The 22050-nt window shown below is 33.3% G+C and overlaps 1 protein-coding gene across 1 annotated transcript in view; it reads left to right on the top strand.

Annotated features, from left to right (window-relative positions):
- Positions 1-22050, top strand: part of LOC114339127 (pre-mRNA splicing regulator USH1G) — a 99513-nt gene that overhangs the window by 53800 nt on the left and 23663 nt on the right. Inside the window, exon 2 of the mRNA XM_028289761.2 lies at positions 1253-1396. Coding sequence (XP_028145562.2) covers positions 1253-1396 — 144 coding nt within the window. The remainder of the gene's footprint in view (positions 1-1252; positions 1397-22050) is intronic.

Genomic DNA, 22050 nt, shown 5'->3' with positions numbered 1-22050 from the left:
GGCCCCTTAAATAATCCGATTTTAATTCTGTAAAGTGTTTTAGATAGGTAGAGCACCTCTTTATATGTAAAAAAATTAGCCAACTTCTAAATGGTCTACTTTTTGTTCAGAAAGATTTTTAAAAATTTGAACTTTTTTAAAAACATTTAGATTGCAAATTTATTATGCAAAATCTATTTGGTCGATTTTAATGAAATTTAATACACGGTTTAAGTATGTTACAAAGAATTTCTCAAGTGAATTACTAAGGTTCTAAGTGCCACCAAAGTGGTTAAAAACATTGAATAACAACAGGCGTATTGTGCCCCCTTATTTTGTATTTATTGCTATATTGCAGAAAAGGTAATAAGTTAAGACTTTTGTGACCAGTTGTATATTATACAAAATTTAATTATCTTTATTTTATTTCTCTACGACTTTGTTCCAAAACGAATCGTTTTAAAGTTATAAGCAAAGAAAACAGAAAAAAATCGACGTTTTTCGAAATTTTTAAATATTTTAATTTTTTTATTAATGTTCCGGGCATATTTGAGAAGGAGCATAAGTCAATTATTATTACTGAAGGTGTCACCTAGCTTTATCTGCAAAAATCCGAATGCCACCTCTCACATCCAAAAATAGACGTTTTTTCACAGATCCTTACTGGTCTATATTTAGATATATTAAAATCACTTATAGTTCAGTAGTAGATTTACTGTAGGCACACTTCAACAAATTCCGACTTGTAAATTGAAGGGTACAGGCAAAGAAGGTGCTATGTCAAAATAATAAGTTTAGAGAAAAATGGTTTTAAAGGTTAAGACTTTCTGGTGTTTGTTTATTATTTATTGACGAAAACTCGTTTATGTACTAGATCTGCTGGAATTACAGTGATGGCATCAACCTACGTGTACACAACATGACATAGCACTTTTTTCGCCGGGACCGCGCGGACTTGCCACCTTCTTAGCCTGATTAGAGGAATTAAAATATGTTGTTATACCTGACTCAATACGTTCATATCGGTGCTGACACGTTCATATCGGTGATTGATTTATAGAATGGTAGTCGAGATCGCTGGCTAACAGAAGGAACCAGAAACTAATTTTCTGCAAAAATTGACATAGCACCTTCTTTGCCTGTACCCTTCAATTGTAAAATAATTGTCATCATTATCTTCTCGAAGAATTTGAATTTATAATGACGTTTGTTTCTTGCCAATTGCAAGCATATACATTAAAATATGTACTTTACCTGGTATCTTTTGTTACAGAGCTGCTAAGGATGGAATGTTAGAGGTCTTAAAGGAGACAACATCGAGAGACTGCAATACAAGAGATGAGCAAGGCATGACACCGACCTTATACGCCGCATTTTATGGAAATTTAGATGCTTTGAGGTTACTATGTGGACGAGGGTAAGTATTCTAGCAAGAATCATATTGATCTTTCATTCTGTCACTGGCTATCCGAATGTGTTGCCGGGCAAGTTCATGAATGTTGTTCATTCGTAACTTCAGGCGGTCGACATGTCCTTCGCCACATATCGTCACATATGTTCTTCGGAATGTTTGCAGCCAAACTCTAGGTTGCAAGCAAACGAACTTCACGGCTCAACATCAGGCAGATTGAGGGCTGACCTGTATTTTTTTCACGGCCGAGCGGTAGGCCATTAGGAATAAATGAATGTGCTGGTCTCTCTGATGCTCGGATACAACTTTGGACAGGTGTTTACTCATCGTTCATTCTCTCGATCATTCCATCTGATTGAGGATGCAGGGATGTCGTTCTGGTCTTATTGACACGAGTCATCTGCTTGGTCATGCTGTAGCTGTTGAGGCTGCCATTGCTCATTAATGACGGTGGTTCATCTCACAGGGCAAAGTCGTTTCTCTACGTTAAGACGGTGATTACAACTTTCACAGCATGACCGTCTGAAGGAAGCTTTTGTATTTAAACGAACTCTTCCAGCCCTTTTCGCACTTCTCTTCGGCATCGTGTTACGAACCACTCTCCATATTATTTCCTCAAAACGTTCATCCCTTTGCTTATCGCATTTTTCCGCGGTTAGTATCTACTCGACAGTTTCGTGAAGCTTGGCTATCCGCTTCGTGTTCCACTGCAATAGCGAACGCTTCATCTAAAACTTTCGGTCTTGCTAGTTGTAAAGCTTTCTGAAGTTCACTCTTTCTCAACCCATTAACGAAGATACCTACATCAAATTCTTTCAAAATGCTGTCTGGCCCCTCCGTATAAGCCAACCGCACCACACGAGCAACATCTGCTTCAAATTGTTGCAGATTCTCACTTGCTCATTGAATTTTACTTCTCAGTTTTGCTTTGTATACTTGTTGTAGATGGGGCACTCCAGGAGTGTTTTTCCAGACGAATGAACAAGGTCTGGTAGCATTTTTCTTAGCCCTTAGGAATTGACCTTAATATATCTGCAGCATCACCTAGTAGAGCAGAAGTCAAGGAAACAGCGTTTTCTTGTTCGGTCCAGTGATTAGCGGTCGCAATAGCTTCAAATTGTCTAAGGTATATGGACCAAGAAAATGGTGGCAATTTGGATCTCATATGATGCAACGTTTCCTGTCAGGTTTCTGTCATTGATTACTATGCTTCTGTCATTATTCCATTGACTGAGACCCCAGGATATTTAAAGTATTTTATCTTTTCAAACTCCCAATATTTAATCTTGTCACATAATTGTATTTTGTCTTGAGCATATTAGGTATTTTGTTTTATTTTAATTTATTGCCAGACCCTTCTTGGATGCTTCTTTGCACAACTTCGCAAAGTCTTCCTTTAAACTGTATACATTTCTGCTAATCAATGCTATGTCGTCAGCGCACGCCGCAAGTTGCGTCGTCAATAATCATGTTTATAGTTGTCTTCTCATACTATCGTAAAGTCGTAATACGCAGGTATAAGGATTAAATCGGATTTATTCTTATTCATAACTCCGGGACAAGTGAGCCATGTACAATTGTAGCACATAAGTAAAAACCGGACAAGTGCCAAAATGTTGGTTTTGTGGAAACGCCCGGGTTTTACTTTAAGATGTCTATGATATATACACGTACTACACGATCTTGTGGCGTTCTTTAGAACTACTTTCTGAGCAGTTGTGAAGTTAGCCCACTTTATACAGCATCGGGCTTGGCACATATACCACTTTTAAACAATAAAAATATATTTTCAATTTTTGGCACTTCATCATAATCATCACTGGCTCGACAGCCCTTTCTGGGTCTTGGCCTGTTCTAGGATTCTTCTCCATTTTGATCTGTTTCGTGCTTTTTTTCTCCAGTTTTTTATTTTTAAGGTTATTATATCATTTTCTATTTGTTCTAAATATCTCAGCTTCGGTCTTCCTCTTGTTCTTTTTCCTACTGGCACCTGTTTGAATATTTTGTTTGGTATTTAGCCTTCTTCCATTCTTTCTACATGTCCCATCCAACGCAGCCGTCCTATTTTAATGAATGTTATGACATCCGGTTCCTGGTATATTTCGTATAGTTCAAAGTTGTACCTTCTTCGCCAAATTCCGTTTTATTTTGTGCCCTTATATATATGTGTCGCAAGATTTTTCTTTCAAAGGTGGCTAGCAATGTTTCCTCTCTTTTAGTGAGTGTCCAGGTTTCTAAGCCGTATGTGAGTACCGGTCTTATTAAGGTTTTGTATATTTGGCATTTTGTTTTCCTTGCGACGTTATCTGATCTTAGTTGCCGAATTAAGCCATGGTAACTTTTATTGGCAATAAATATTCGCCTCTTCACTTCCTCTGCTACGTTATTATCAGACGTGACAAAGTTTTTTACCCCCTCAATGTTGTATTCTCCTATTGTTATATTTTGTGACTGCCTTATTTCTGTGTTTTTACTTACCTGCATATACATATTTTGTTTTGTTCTGGTTGATTTTAAGGCCACTATTTTTGTGCAGCTCGTTCTATTTGATTGAATGCCTCTATCATTTCTCTTCTTGATCTTGCGATTATGTCAACATCATCTGCAAATGCTAGTATTTGCACGCTTTTATTAATGATTGTTCCTCGAGTATTGACTGTTGTGTCCCTCATTATTTTATCGAGTACGATGTTGAACAAGATGCATGATAGAGCGTCTCCCTGGCGTAGTCCCTTTTTTACATCTATTGTTTCCGTTAGTTCGTTTTGTATCCGGATTTTACTTTCTACTTTTAGAGATTCTTTTATCAGTTCTATTAGTTGTGTTGTATAGTGTAGGTACATAATTCTGCATAATTCTGCGATTAATGTTTTTTAATCTCAAAATGTAGTCAGAAGATATAGAATCACATTGGTTTAGAGTTTAGCTGCCTTTAACTGCCTATGCATTACTGGCAGTTGTTTGAATACAGAAGTGTGCATATTATATGGTTCTGGCGATTGTTACGTATGTATGGGCGGTTCTACCTAAGCAATAAGTTCTAAATAGTGTACTTCAAAAAGAAAATGTATTGGAAATCAGCAATTTCAAAAGTCCCTTAAAAAATATGCGTTTAAAATAAAATTTTCTTATTTCTTTGGGCCACATTGGATCCGCTAGTTTATTTTTCAAAAAAATAATGTCAGATTTGTAATCAGCGACCTTAAACTACCAAATTGGACAAAAAAATTTGCGGTTTGATTGATATTTTCAATTTTTTACCGCCAAGTTGGATCCGCCATTTTGCTTTTCAAAAAAAAATAATGTCAGATTCGTAATCAGCGTGCAAAACATCCTAAAGTACGAAAATAATTCCGAAGTGTAATTTTTTTTGTACGCGGGATCCAGGTATATTACATTATTATCATAAACTTAGTTATTAAGAAAATTAATAATTACGAAAAAGTTAATTATGTTTGCATTAAATACACTGCGCGCAAAAATTAATGCATAATTTTAAAATTATAATTTCAGTTGTAATCAAAAATTTTTGTTTGTTCTTTTCTGCTTTGTGGTTGCTTTTAGAACATCTGAAATAAAAAAACTGATGGTATCATGGCCGATTCAGAACCGGTTTAGTTTGTGACTTTTGACTACCCATAAGCCAGTTATAGGACTGGTTAGTTACAAAACGGCATATTTTTTGAGGGTATATATCTTAAGTTCAAGAAGAGACAGGAGAACCGCAAATACACCAAATCAATAGCATTGAGTTAAGGATTCTACATATTATCATGCACTCACCGTTTCAGGCACGTAGCGTTTAGTTTCCGAAAAATATTGATTTTAATGGTTTTAAATATGAACATTGCATACTGTCCGGAGCGTATGGTATCAGACATCTCTTTGTAAAATCAGTTTTTCGGAGACTACGCTACGTGCCGGAAACGATGAGTGTACGATAATATGTAGAATCCTTTAAGCTTTCAAATGGTGCCTAAGCGGTCAGGATCAAACATACACACTGTTCAGTATAGCCGAAAAACTTAAAATTTGAAAATTTAGTTTTTTGACAATTACTCAAAATTTCAACCTACGAATTGAGCGTTTGTAGGACGATTCTAGACGCTTCGAACAGTGTATACCTCATATCTGAAAAAATTCGAATTTTCAAGTTATAGGCTTTATAAGTATGATCAAATCTATTTCGTAAAGGAAAAAGTAGTTTTTCAAGCTCAATAATTCATGTAATACCTTCAGTTATCATACTTGACCTTGGATGCATCAGATACTACTTGTCAATATGTTTCAAACTCGTGTTTAGTGATCAAATTCGGTTACAACGTTTAGAAATTATTGAGCTCCAAAACTATAATCCCTTTAACCATTATCGCCGAAATGGTTTATGTAGTTGTAGTTGTTATGGCGCTAAATATGACTAAGCAATCATTCCGGCCAGTTCATTTGCCGGCCATCCCAATTTTTTTTTCAATCTATTTCGAATAGAAAAAAATCTAGTGTACATTCGATGGACACAAAGCATTATATTTAAAAAAAAGTATGAGGATGGGATATGAACTTGGATTGCCCTATCAAAGTTTAGTGTCATAACCACTAGATCATTTGGGAGATAATGCGACAAAGGGAACCATTTATAACGCTTACGTTTAATCGAGAAGCATTACATACAACTTCATACATTTAATTTATAAAAAAAACTTTGAAAAACTCTTGATACAAGAATAAAAAACCGCTAAACGCCGTAAAACTGAGTGGCGCATAGAATATTCCAGCTACAAAAGAGCTGATATGAATATTACATGGCACGAAAATGTATTTTCATTTTGATGGAAAATAAAATTCCAGTCTTATTTTGAAAGAATTTTCCATAATATTTGCTAAATTTAAAGTAGAACGCGCCACAAAAGAGCTTCAAAATGCAAACTGTAGGGGAGACTTGGACAAAACGGGATACAATTCTTGTTTATTTTTATTACGGAAAAAATGTTAAAGAAATAATGATATTATTATTTTTTATAGGTATAGCATTTATTGAAGCACACAAAAAACATATTTTTAGCTATTTTTAATGACTGGAAAATAGTAAAAAAAAAATATTTATTAAAGTCCTGCACATCCCGTTTTAGCATACCATGGTTGGATAAAACGGGATAGGTTCACAATATTTAATTTTTTGCATAAAATTATCTAAAAACTATATTTAATTAGATATAAGACTGCAAAGCAAAATTTACCTTTGAAAAAACAATATCTTCAGTAGTCAGAAACTTAAAAATAGGCCTTTTTTATGTTTTTTTGCAAAATGGGAAATAAGACCTTTTATTTAGGACTTGGTCCGTGTATCAGAACAAAAGTCGAAATTGTTGTTCTTATGTTGTTTGTTGTTCTTTTCTGCAGTATGAGAACACGCTTTATAGCTATTTAAAAAATTAATAGGCCAACAAATAAATAGGTGGATAAAACGGGACATAAAAAACTGTATCCCATTTTATCCAACTTAGAAGTGTCCCGTTTTGTCCAACTCAGACATTTTTCAAAACAAAAATGGCTCCTGCCTAAACGTGAAAGTAAAATTAGATGGACTACACATAAGAATATTCGTTAATGAGTGCTTAATTAAATGTAATAGTCACCGGAATTATATGTTTAGATATGTAGGCAATATAATGTAGAAAACAACGCACTTAAAAGTACAAAGTACCAAAAAAATAGAGTCAAACAATTCTAAACACAACAACTTTTCATAAAATAATGGCATCGAGGTAAAACGAACTGAGAATGTTAAAATGACGACTGAGAACAAGTTTTCGTCGTTGTCCGATTGATAGCAGCACTAGTTGGGTCTCTAGGCTAGGTATCCCGTTTTATCCGACTATCCCGTTTAATCCAACTCTCCCCTATCAGTTACCTACTCGTTGGTGGCGCGTTTTACTTCACATTTAGCAAATATTATGGAAAAATCTTTCAAAATAAGACTAGAATTTTATTTTACATCAAAATGAAAATACATTTTCGCGCCACGTAATATTCATATCTGCTCTTTTGTAGCTGGAATATTGTATGCGCCACTCATTTTTACGGCGTTTAGCGGTTTTTTATTCTTGTTACAATATACCGGAGGTAACAATAATATATTATCACAAAAATCGAAACATTACAATTATTATTATTTGATTTATCAGGGTTTTTAAAACTCTACGTTAATTTTGGCGCGCAGTGTATTTTTTAATTAACGTATTAAAATATCATAGTATTAAAGTTTCGGAGAAATCAATTTTTAAGCAAAATATTAACGTTTGACGTAGGTATAGATAAATTTATTTTGTAATCAAAATTAAAAATGACTAAGAATTGTAAAGATCTTAAACATAATTAAACAGAATTTATCTGAAATAGCAATACGATAAAATATATTTAAAATTGATCTGGTTTATCAGTGATTGATTGCACATACCTATAATCCAAGCCAAATTCGTATGATTAAAAAATTTATCTAATTAATACATAATTGAGTACACAAATTATTTGTTTCTGAATGAGATATGTTTGTTTACAGTCATTTCTATAAAAAGAAGTATTAAGAAAAAAATTGAGAAGTCGAATAAAGCAGCATGGTCAAACTGTTTATTTGTGTTTAAAGGAATAAATAGGCGTAGGCTGTTCTGTACAAGATGTATAAAAGGGTCTAAGGGTCCCCATTTGTTTTACTGTTATTTAATATACACGGTTTGTCCTTCTTATTTAAGTGCCTTGTCATCCAGGAACATGGGCGATAACCCTTGGATATAATATCTCAAAGACAAAATAATCGACACTGCAAATGACTATACAACAACCGTTTCCTTAAATCGTAAGCCATGGATATAGTGATGAGCAAAACAAGAACAAGACCAAGACCAGGCCAGTCTTGGTCTTGGTCTTGTTCTTGCAAGCTTGGTCTTGCAATAGCCGGTCTTGTTCTTGGTCTTGGTCTTGCTGCAAGAGTCTTGCTGGTCTTGCTTTTTTGGTAGTAATAATTTGAACCAAACAATTTCGAATAAAATGTATGTACATTGAAATAAATAAAGATGTGAAGAATGAAACTATACTTTTTGGTTTAAAATTTTAAAAGAATGTAGAATGAGTTTCGAACGGATACCAATTTTAACATTATACATTCACCTAATTATTTCATTAAAAAGAAGGTTTATTTTCAAATTTCAATTTTAAGTTGAATTGAGACACAACCTGCTTCTTATAATTACATTCAATAGAATATGATATAAAAGAAAAAAAAGGAAGAAAACAGAAAAAGTTATTAGTTACATTTTATTTTATTTGGAGGAAATACGCGCTTCATTTAATTATACATACTTATTATACAAGGCAAAAGCAAAACTGTGTTTTTATGTGGAGAAAAAATTTAAAAAACCTTCAATTTTAATCAGATGTAAAATTCCTATTGAAGTGATGTATCGAACGTGAACACTTTTTATTTTCACATATTTTTGGATTGAATACCCATTATGATATTTAAGAAGTTGAAAATATTCGGATGTGGGTAGTAAAAACTAGAATTTAAACACATTGAAATGATTCGCATGCATTTCAAGTGCGGCACATACTATTTGTAGTACTGGCCCTTTCTGGGAAAAACCTAGATTCTTCCAAAGAGTTTTCAACTATGAAATCAGTAAAATTCTTTACGCGTTTGTCATCCGGGATTTTCACAAATAATTTAACTTCCAACTTTCGTTGATTATAAAAAATTAATCCAAAAAATAATTTTAAAAATTTCCCAGTATCGGAATGTTTGTCATTGTATTCAGAAACTGAACCTAAGCTTGTATTTTGCGATACCAAGCTTGACACATTACAATCGACAACCAGTTATTTTTTATTCAGGCCACAATGTTTTCACAGCATTGTGAATCCCTTTTCAAAAACTTAGTCCTGTCGCCAGGGGGGGTACAACGGCCTCCTTAATTCAGATGGACTTACCCACGTTTTTTTTATATATTTTGACCCGCAGAATACGAATTTTTTGGGTAACAGTTGATCCGGATGTCGATAAGATTGTTATAGACAAAGAACTTGAGGAATTACATAACAGCGATTTCTCGCAAAACGAAATATCTTTTTGTATTTTTTGGGTCATTTTAAGCAAAAAATATTCCTACAAGTTTTTTCGTAGAATGCATAGTTTTCGAGATAACCGCGGTTGAACTTTCAAAAAATCGAAAAATTGTAATTTTTGAACCCGAATAACTTTTGATTAAAAAATAAAGTAGCAATTCTGCTTACCGCATTTGAAAGTTTAAGTCAAATTATATCGGTTTTGATTATTTGCATTGAGTCGCCGCTACATGATCCTGAAGAAATCTGTGTCATTAATTTACTACTAACCTGTTATTTTTAATTAATAACAATGAGCGGTTAGATCGTATTGACTCCGCTGTAAATGTGAGTGCGAGTAAGATGCACAATTGGACTGCTGGAATGGCTTCTCTCTCGCACTCAGAATTTACAGCGGCCGCACACGTGCATGGTGCTTATTATTATTACTTAAAAATAACAGCTTAGTAATAAAATAATGACAAAAATTTCTTCAGGATCTTGTAGGGGGGGCTTTAAACTTTAATTTAGTCATATATTGACTTTCATAATAATAAATTTTAACCGAGTTATTAAGCCTTGAAAATCGCCATTTTTCGTTTTTTTCAATTTTAAATTGCTTATAAGTCGAAAACGATCAACTTTAGAGAAAAATTATAAGATACCTTTTTTGTCCAGAATGGTCCAAAAAATTAAAGAAAAAATTGTTCGGGCAAAAAATATTAATTCTTGCAATTTGATTAAAAAAAAATTGTTAAAAAAAATTGGCCCACTTTTCACGTGGGCGACTTCTTGAACCTTATTCTGGGATATCTCACGAATGTGATTATGCAAAAAAATCTCATGGGAATATTTTTCCCTTCGAACCCGCCGATTTCGCCTTGTCTACATTGTTTAAGGTTTAATACAATGTCAGTATATATTATTGAACTAAAAAAAAAATAAAGTTAAATAATAAAAAACCAATTCCGCAAAAAAGTGCAAGAGTCTTGCAGGTTGGTCTTGGTCTTGCGTAGTCTTGTAAGGTTCGGTCTTGGTCTTGAATACCTGGTCTTGGTCTTGCAAACCAAAAGGCGGTCTTGGTCTTGGTCTTTCTGCAAGACCAAGACCAGTCCCGCTCATCACTACATGGATAAGCGCCGGACTCCTTGCGATTTGTAGTCGCGCGATTGTTTTGTCGCGAAGATTTGCGACTAAATAATCGTGGATTGACTTGTATTTGAAACAATGTGTTCAATCTTCGCGACAAAACAATCGCGGAATCCGGCGCTAACTGATGGTTATTGGACTGTGACTTAGACGTACCACAAGAATGGGGATCAAGTATTCCAATACCCCTCTTCAAAAAGGGAGAAAAATCGGAACCAGAGAATTACAGAGGAATTAATTTATTAAAGACAAAATTAAAATTAACAACCAGAATGAAAACAAACAAACTGAATAAAATTGTATATTTGCAGAAGAACAACATAGTTTTAGGTCAGGAAGATCATGCACCGACGCTATATTTATAATGAGGCAGGTTCAAGAGAGGTTATTAGAATACAACAAACCGGCATATTTATGTTTCGTGGACCTTAAGAAGGCATTTGATAGGGTCAAATTAAAGGAAGTTATCCATTTATTGTACGCAAGAGAGATACTTCTAGAAATAATTAAAACTATCAAAAATATCTTCCGAGAATTAAAAAAGGATACCAAATGGGAGAAAAACAACTAAAAATAATCTGCCATGCAGACGACGCAATAATAATTTCTCAAAGTGAAGATAATTTACAACGTATGCTGCACCAATTTAATATAACTACTAGAAAATTCAACAGGTTAATTTTCCCAAAAAAAAAAGGCCAAATGAAGGGTTATAACAGGAAATCTAATAAGATGTAAATTAGAGCCGGAGGGTCAGATAATAGTAACAAGTCATGTAGTTTAACATTTAGGCATCACACTATCTAGTTACGGAAATCTCGAAGTAGAGTAGTAAGGACAAAAAAATAGAGTAGTAAGGACAGCGCTCCATAGGAAGACGATCAGTGGAAGGACAGCGAATACGATGGAAGGACAACTTAGATGAGACACATTGAAAAACAGACAGTCATGTCTACACAAAAAGAAGAAGAAGATCTCCTCCGAAGAGTTGAGTTGGAAAGCGTTAAAGCAGGTCTTAAAGTTAATAAAAACAATACGAAAATAATGGTGATAGACAGATTCAACACTATTCAGCTGAGTACCCACTTGCAAGAATACCAGATAGTATACAGCTCATTCTCTCGGATCTACAAGTATAACTAACAGTGGCAAGTACTTAGCAGAAGCTCGGAGACGCATTGGTATGGCAAAAATTACGATTAGTCAACTAATTAAAGTTTGGAAATATATATTGTATTTCTCTCTTTTTATAAGATTGATCAGCCAGTTATTATTTTAATTAATATATATATATATATATATATATATATATATATATATATATATATATATATATATATATATATATATATCGGTTTTAAAACGTTCTCCTACGTCTTCCGATGCCTAGTCGCCATTCACTTCGGTCCATCCAAAGGTCTTCATCCAATTCTCTTTCTCTCATTTCTCGATTTATGCCTTCTCTCCAACTCAGGCGGGGTCTTCCTCTTTTTCGTCTACCATGAGGGGTCCACGTTAGGATTTGTTTCGGGAGTCGTTCTTCGGACATTCTTTGTACGTGTCCATACCATCTAAGCTGTTTGGTACTAATGTCATCTACTATTGTGTGTTTCACATTCATTATTTCCCTAATTCTGTTGTTGGTTACCCTTTCTAATCTTGATTTTCCTGCTGAGCGCCTCCAGAAATCCATTTCTGTTGCTTCAAGTTTTCTCTTGTATCTTTCTTTTATTTGCCATACTTCACTGCTGTAAGTGATTATACTCTTAACAATTGTATTGTATATTCTATGTTTGTTGTTGTTTGATATTGACTGGTCCCAGAGGATGCTATTGAGAAGGGTAATTGCTTTTCTTCCCTGGTTGTTTCTTTCTTCTATCGTCCGGTCTACGCTTCCTTCTTGTGTGATGGTCATACCAAGGTATTTATATGCGTCGCAATGTTTAATAATTTCGCCATTCCCCAGTGTAAGGTCCTGCTGTGTCCCACCGATACACATATATTCGGTCTTCTTTATGTTTATTTCCAAACCACCTTTTTTGTACTCCTCTATTAATTTCCTTGTCATATATTCTATATCATCGTAGTCTTGCGCTAGTACAAGTTGGTCGTCTGCAAATGACAAAGTGTATATTGTATTGTTGCTGATCGGTAATCCCATGTTTTTGCATTTGCGTTTCCAAAGTTTTAGAGTTTGTTCGAGGTAGATCTTAAATAATGTCGGTGAAAGGCAGCACCCTTGTTTTAGGCCTTTGCTAATTTGGAATCCTCTCGATAGCCTGCTTCCAACTTTCACCCTTGATGCAGTTTTGGTATACAATTGTTTCGTCGCTGTTATTAAATTTGCGCTTATATTGGTTTTCTCTAATGCTTCCCATAATTTGTTTTGTGGGATGCTATCATACGCTTTTCTTAAGTCCACATATAACAGATGCACCTCCTGGTTGACGGCCAGTTTCTTCTCAATAATCTGTGTAATACAAAACAGATGGTCAACCGTTGATCTCCCTGCCCTGAATCCTGCCTGTTCTTCAGCTTCTATATCTTTATATTCGTTTTCGATTTTATTTTTAATCAGTTTTCCGTATATTCGGCTGATCGAGTTCGTTACAGCGATGCCTCTGTAGTTGTCACATTGATCCCGTCTGCCTTTTTTATGTATGGTGGATATCCATGATGTCTTCCATTCTTCTGGGATTTCCGCTCCGTTGATGCATCTTTGAAAGAGTTTAGCCAGGTTTTCATATAATTTTGTTGTGCCATATTTTATTAGTTCAGCTGGTATGTTCCCTGGTCCTGGTGCTTTGTTATTTTTTAAAAACTTACATACTTCTTCTACTTCTTTTGTTGTTACCCGTAATGGTGAGGCTAAGATATTTACATTGCTGGTATCACTGTTATTTAAAAATTCCGCTCTGTCCTCATTTAGGAGTTTTTCAAAATATTCGTCCCATTGATCCGGTGTGATTGCTGATATTATATCTCTTTTCTTTTCCTGTCGTAGCGATTTTAATACTTTCCAACTTTCTGTACTTCTCCGTCCTCCTAAATGTGTGTTAATCATGTTACACTTTTGCTCCCAAGCCTCATTCTTCTTTTGGCATATCATTTTTCGCACTTTAGCTTGGACCCTCTTGTATTCTACCTTATCGGCGTCGGTCCTTGTGTTCAGAAATTTTTTATACTTCTCTCTTTTATTTTTAATCTCTTGTTCTATTTCTTCGTCCCACCAATACGGAGTTTTTCTGTGGTTTTTTATTTGGAGTCCGAGGGCCTCTGTTGCTGCTTCCTGAAGACATGTTTTTATATAATGATAATGCTCTTCATTGCTGGTAAATTGCATGGTTTCTAACTTTTTATCTAATCTACTCCTGTATAAATCCCTCACGCTTTCTTGTTCTAAGCTGTTTAGGTTGTATTTCTTTTCTGTTAATTTTTCTATTTCCGCTGCAGCTTCTTTTAAATCTCTTGCTCTATCTATTCCTATTGTGAGCTTTGTTTTTAATAGATGGTGGTCACTGCCGCAAGTGGCTCCTCTATATACCCGCACATCCTGTACAATCAATTTAGTCTTTTGTCTTATGATTGTATAGTCTATGATTGATTTCAGCCCTCGGGTATTTTGTGTCCATGTATATTTATGGATATCTCGGTGTTGGAAGAATCCGTTTGTGATTTTCATATCATTTTGTTCGCATAAGGCTATTAGCCTAGTACCATTGTCATTTATAGCTTCTTCACCATATTGGCCTATGACTTTATTGTGCTGTTTCTTGCCTGTTCTACTGTTTAGGTCCCCCAAGATTATAATTTCTCGTGATCTGCCGATATTTGCAATTTCTGAATGTAGCTTTTCAAAAAAGTCGTCCTTAATATTCACCAGTGCATCATCGTTTATATTTTAATTAATTAATTACTTAATTATTTTAATTATTACTCATGTAAAACAAAACCAAAATTAAACTGAATTCTCTCATAAATTTTATTCTCAGGACTATTTTAATTTTAATGCATTACCTTATAGTCCATTAAAATGTTACATTTTTTAGTCCGTACCTTGCATTTCTTAGAGGAGTCATTTTTATTTATTTAATGTGTAGGGGGAATCAGTAGAAGCTTAAGTTCAAGTTTTTGGGGTCGCCATCCTTGTCCCCCGGTCGCCATCTTGGAAATGGGGTGCAAAAGGGTCTCGCGCTATATCTCGTAAACTACCAACCCTACGGAAAATCTAGTTAAACATAAAATGAAGCAAATTAAATTTTCCACAATTTTGTTTCTATTACTTTTTATCGTCAAGTGACCAACAAAAAATATATAACCAAAAATATGTAAATTTTTTTTAACAAGTTTCCTTTTGGATGTTATAAGTTTTTTTCAGTTCATTTTAAAATAAAATAACATTATAGCAATTTTGTAGAGGGTTTTTCAGCGAACAATTTCCACTATAAAGTTGTTAATTCTATTTATTTATATAGGTTTTACAGCGCTCCAAACTTGACCAGATTCTCGAATGCTCATAGGGATACAATAAAAACAAAAGTTAGGCTTACTTTTCTATCTATATATATATTTTTTATGGGTCTAGGACGTTTCATCGCCGCCGTTTCGATGCCGCCAGTTCGATGCCGATGCCGGCCGATTCATCGCCAGTCAATTAATCGCTATCTGATATATTTCCGAATTTTCGACAGTTACAATTATTAGTTATTTTTAGTATTAATTAGGAATTCTAGGAAATGCGAGATATGACGGCGATGAAATGGACTGGCGATGAACCGGCGGCATCGAAACGGCCGGCGATGAACCGGCGGCATCGAAACGTCCCATTCCGATTTTTTATTCATAGACTTTATTATGATTTTAACATTCCTATGCTATTAGAGAGTTATTGCCAACGTCTTTTAAGTCGACCTGTAATAAAAGATCCTTTATTTTGACATATAAGCATGCGCAGTATTGCGTCTTTTATTTTTGTCTTTTAATAAAATACAGGCCGCCTGTATTTAAGGAAAATTAGAGGACACCTTTATTTTAATAAAAGTTCCTTTATTTTGACATAACGTGTCAAAAATGTGAAGAAAGGTGTAACTTCACTTGTATTTTGAATTTATCTTGTCGCTTCTTTGGATTGATAATTTATGTATTGTGGGATTGATATTTGATTAAACTTTCATCATTAAAGTTGTATGTTGGGTTTTATTTATTAAAAACAACTCTAAGTAATATTCTGAGATATAGATTATTGATGTTTTGACCCAAACGAATATAGAAAAGAACATTTTATTGAAGCTTGAGTTATTACAAGAAGTTGTAAAAAGGAATATTACGTAAATAATTTTAAATTGTTACTAATTACAATGATCAGACTTAAAATATCAGTAACTCATTTATTAAACTCAATATATTTTACATTTTTCTATAGAAATAAATATTTATTGAAGATATAAGAGATTGAAGATATAAGATCAATAAATTTTAATGAAAGTTAGGATTTGTCAAAATTCTAGATTCAAAATAGAGTTCTATTCAACAGATATATAACAACAGGTTAACAAAATAAAACAAAGGTTCAAGTATTTATTTTTGAAAATTTAATCTTTTATAGATTAGAATCTATAAAGTTTTTAATCAAAAGTATTAATACACTTTCATTTTCATGCCATCTTCTTCTTTTGGTTCTTATCCGTTTCGAATGTTGGAAATCATATAGCAATCGTAACCTTGCTAGCTGCGATTCGAAACAGTTCCATTGATATTCTCCCTCTACCAGGTCTTCGCTTACCTTTGACTGTACCTTGCAATATGTACTGCAGCAGGGAGTAACAGTGCTGATTTATCATATGTGTCCCAGATACTGCAGTTTTATGCGTTTAATGGTAAACACAATCTCCAATTCCTTCTTCATTCCTCCTTGTTCGTAATCCATTTCATGCCATCAGTATTTGTTTATTTAAACATTGCCAAAAAAATTAATAAAAACCAGCATAAAGCTTAATTCTTCTATTATCTTTTTGTATATCGGGAAGTTTATCTGACAGATTAGAGGTCTTTTCATTTTCAGATAACTAATTATTGGGAAGTTTATATAACAGTATCCTTAGTATCTGTCTGTTCAGCTCCGGATAACTAGTTAACGGGAAGTTTTTCTCTGTCAGATATCTATTAGTATCTAATCTGTCAGATAAACTTCCTGATAACTAGTTATCCAGAGGTGAAAAGAAAGAAAGAGAGGGCCATAATGGATAAAAGATCAAACGCCAATAGCATGTATGTACATATTTATAAATTTATTATTTAAAACCTGCTAATGATCATAAAATACTTAAAATCAGTCACCAATATAATATTTATATTTATTTATAAATTTATTAACAAACTGCAGTCCAATAAAAATAAAATTAGTTTAAGCGCTAGCTTTAAATGTCGAACAATAATTTTAAACAAACACACACACAATTTAGTCGCATTAGATTAGCTCCTGGTTGAAAATGTACTGCCACAGCTTCTATATCAATATCAACAGCACACTCATTTGCCAGTATTTCAACGTTTTCTCTATTATGTACTACTGCAATATGTAAAAATGAACAAGCTGATATTATTCTTTGAATAAAAGGTAACTTGCATCTCATTACATATGGTAAAATGGGAAATCTCTTCACAATACCAAATGTTCTTTCAATAACAATTCTTGAAGGGATTTGTGATGGATTATAAAAACACAACTTCTGTCTGAAAATTCTGGAATGGTGTCATTCGGTAGTTGTAGTTGAGGAATGGATATCCACTATTCCCTAATAATATATTCTCCAGAAATTCGCCATTACATATACCCATAATGCAAAAGTATTTAAAAACTCCTAAAATAGTATTTCCAATTTATTGCACTTCCATATTATTGAACGATGAGTATTATGGGATATATTATGTTGTTCTCTAAACATCTCTAAATGACAAAATAATTAAATTTAACGTTTTACTCTTCAATTATCTTATTTTAATTTATATCGACAAATGGAATTTTATAGGTTATTTTTATATTTACAAAAATATTTTATGTCATTTGTCAAAATAAAAGATTCTTTAACTGCATTTGCAATACCACTCTTTTAGACCCGTCCTGTATTTGTCCTTTATTAAAGTATCCTGTAATAAAGGATCCTTTATTTGCCGGTGGCAATAACTCTCTATTATTAATCTGTTTTTGACCTTTCTTCCCACTATAAAACTTATAACTCTAAGCATATATAGAAAAGGCCCAAGAAGTTGTTTGAGGACAAATTCCCCGCTTCAGAAGAAGAATGACGCAACCGCAAAATGCAAAATTCTTAAGCAGAGCAAAAAAACGATTTTTGATATCAAAATCATAAAGTATGATAAAATTTAGCCATTCACCACACCGTGGTCAGGATCTCGAGATATAAGCGTTTTTTGGGGTGTGCCGCTTGTATATGCAGTAACATAACTTTTTTCCTATTATATGTTTTGACTTAAAATTTTCCAAAAAAACTTCTTCATGAACTATATTTTATTGTTGTGTTGGTTAAAATTATAAACTAAAAAGTTTGTCACTCAACTTTTTTAAGTAAACATGAAACTAACGAAATATGATGACAAAATGTTAATAAATTAACAACTCCTTTTTTAATGTGTTTAAACATTTTAGACAAATTTCATTGTTATCTACATACTTCAAAGATGACACAGTAAAATTTTTAAAAGGAAATATTTACAGCGACCAAAGATACAGCGAGGTAAATTTGAAAAATCATCAAAATTGATTTTTGGCATTTTTGTATAAAATTTATTTTTTTAACATGTTCCACTAACTCCAGATAAAAATAAACTTCATATTCTGATTCAGCGACCTCGAAAACATAAAAATAGACCAAAATTGATCATTCACCTTAAATTTGATTTTCATGGTTGGCATAACGGTTAATGCCGCTCGTCTAATATATAGATATATAATAGAAAAGCATTATTTTTCTACGAGAATTCGAGAATCTGGTCAAGTTTGGAGCGCTGTAAAACCTAGATAATAAATAAAATTAAACAACTTTATAGTGAAAATTGTTTATTGAAAAATCCTCTACAAAATCGCTATGATGTTATTTTATTGTGAAATGAACGTAAAAAAAGTTATAACCTCCAAAAGGAAATTTCTTACAAAATTTTCTCTTATTTTTGTTTATAACTTTTTTGTTGGTCACTTAACGATAAAAAATAATAGATATGAAATTGTAGAAAATTTAATTTGCTTCATTTTATGTGAAATTAAATTTTCTGTATGGTAGCTAGTTTACGAGATACAGCGTGAAAGCCCTTTGCACCTCTTTTTCCAAGATGGCGGCCGGGGGACAAGGGTCTCAACCCCAAAAACTTGATCTTAAGCTTCTACTGAACCCCCCTACACATTAAAAAAATAAAATTGACTCCTCTAAGAAATGCACACTAAATGTAACATTTGAATGGACTATTAGGTTTGTGGCGTCTAGTATCTCTAGTTGCTTACTTCATCCAGGGACAAAACAGGGAAATTAAACACACTCGATGTCATATAAATGTTATAAATATTTTTTATTTATCCAATATACCATAAATATAAGATTTAAAAATTATACTAAAATTTAATTCTGTTGCAACTTTTTCTCATCTAATAAATAAAGCTTTAATTCTGATATCTCCTTTGTTTTAACAAAAATTTTATTTAAATAATTCGTTAGACTATTCTTACAAAAATACTAAAATTTACTTTTCTCCTTTTGAATTGATTACTTATATCTTCTTGAAATTTTGGAATGACTAAATTCTGCTATAGAAATGCTCAATACAAAAAATAAACAAATATGGTGTGGATATAAAACAAACTCTCTCCGTTTCACAAAAATTCTAACCTTTTTGTTTCTTCGTTACTTCTTCTTTCTGGATTGCGCAGCCTTCGATTCTCTCACACTTGCTCCTAGGATGTAGCGAAAGGTCCTTCTCGTCCAAACTGCTTCAACAACAAACAAACAACGGGACTCGCTCGAAATCTCTATTCAGTTTTATCTCTGCTCGATATCTTGTGCAAATTGATACCCATTGGCTACTCGTTCTAGACAGAACAAAGGAATCCCCTCGGACACAAGGAAAATTAACTTCTCAACTCGGTCAACGATTTCGTTTCGCCACGATCTGCTCGCAAAGGCCAATTTCACCACTTTACACCGACTTCTCACTTTTTAAAAAAACTGGACTGTCCTCTCCAGATATTAATTACACAGTGACCATTTTTTCTCTCCTCAAAATCAGACTCAACACTCTCATCCCCACCATCTATTATTCTCCGCCAATCACAAACATCCTGTCTACCCACTTCATCCATGTTTTCATTTCTTAAGAACCCGTTTAATTTGTATACAACTTTTCCATTTTGTTAAATTCTAGGAGATACCAAATTACTTTTCGTTGTTTCAATATGCTAAACAAAAAACCTTATATTCTAAACTCAATAAATTTGTTTATTGTCTTTCCTTCTACGAATCATTTACAAATGTCCTATTGTCGATTCCAACGCGAAATAAATGTACTTTCTAATTTTTACCGCATAATTGTATATCCGTTCAAAGAACCATTAACAAATCACTTAACGATTTCACCTTCTGTGAAAACACTGGTTACTAGCTAAATTATAATATTTACAATTTTTGGTCATATACAGGGCGATGAAGATTTATGATCTCGTGGTCTCTGTTATAAATTTATTTTCTAAAATTTTCCCATAAAATTGTACAGCAATATATCTCAAAAAATCAAGATGAAATTGGTAAATGCAGTCGTATTCTCAATATATCTATACAGGGCAGAAACTTGGATTCCTTCAAGTACGAGAACCCCAAAGTTGTCCATACCTTGGACAACTCATCGTATAAACGTTTCCGTACATATGAAAGCTCTTGCATAGCGGCGCTGCAAGAGCTGCATAGTGGCCCTTAGCGTCAGCGCGCTGGCGCTAAGGGCTTTCAATAGTTGTAAGTAAATTATCTATAAATACAGTGGCGCACCCAGGGAGGGGGGTTTGGGTGTTAAAACCCCTCCCAGGGCATATAAAAATATACAGGGTGTAACAAAAATACAGGTCATAAATTAAATCACATATTCTAGGACCAAAAATAAATTGATTGGACCTAACTTACCTTTATACAAATATGCACATAAAAAAAGTTATAGCCCTTTGAAGTTATAAAATGAAAATCGATTTTTTCCAATATATCGAAAACTATTCGAGATTTTTTAATGAAATTAGACATGTGGCATTCTTATGGCAAAAACATCTTAAAGAAAATTATAGTGAAATTTGTGCACCCCATAAAAATTTTGTGGGGGGTTTTGTTCCCTTAAACCCCCCAAACTTTTGTGTACGTTCCAATGAAATTATTGTTGTGGTACCATTAGTTGAACTCACTATTTTTAAAACTTTTTGCCTCTTAGTATTTTTTCGATAAGGCAGTTTTTATTCAGTTGCGGCTTCTTTTTTAATATGTTTACATAAAAAAATTATGGGGGTTTTGTTCTTTTAGACCCCCCAAATGTTTGTGTACGTTCCAATTAAACTATTACTGCGGTACCATTAGTTAAACACAATGTTTCTAAAACTTTTTTGTCTCTTAGTATTTTTTCGATAAGGCACCTTTTATCAAGATGTGGCTTCTTTTTTAATATGGTTCAAAATATGCCTAATAAATAAATTTTCATACGATTACCAAGTCTCCATAATCGTATTTAACCATTTAAAAATATGTGGTGGATTTGACTAATATTCAAAATATCTCAATAAAAACTGACTTTTCGAAAAAGTACTAAGAGGCAAAAAAGTTTTAAAAACATTGTATTTAACTAATGGTATCACAATAATAATTTAATTGGAACGTACAAAAAAGTTTGGGGGGTTTAAAGGAACAAAACGATTTTCGTTTTCGAAAAATCGATTTTTATTTTGTAACTTCAAAGGACTGTAGCTTTTTTTATGTGCATATTTATACTAAGGTAAGTTAGCTTCAATGAAACTATTTTTGGTCCCAGAATATGGTATTAAATTTATGACCTGTGTTTTTGTTACACCCTGTATAAAGAAATAAACGAGGAAATAAAGCACTAAAATCGCCTAAACTTCTAACTTTTTTCAAGTAATACGGATTGTTATGGAACCTTTTGCATTCAATTCGGGAGAGCTTCAGGAAAATTCTTGAACACTTGGCATGAGGAACAAATTCAAATTGCATTGTTGTAGGCGGAAAATGAATTTTCCAAAGTGCATCTTAAAGTGTTCACAAAATAAAAATTCACAACTCGGAAAATAATCATGGGAATGAATTCAATTTTCATATTCGGGGGTTTTTGAGGTCGCTGAACAGGAATATAGGATCGGCGAAGCT

This window comes from Diabrotica virgifera, chromosome 5 (assembly GCF_917563875.1).
Source record: "Diabrotica virgifera virgifera chromosome 5, PGI_DIABVI_V3a".
NCBI classification, from domain to species: domain Eukaryota; kingdom Metazoa; phylum Arthropoda; class Insecta; order Coleoptera; family Chrysomelidae; genus Diabrotica; species Diabrotica virgifera.
The sequence above is the reverse complement of the archived record's forward strand: the minus strand, read 5'-3'. Positions and strand labels throughout refer to the sequence as shown.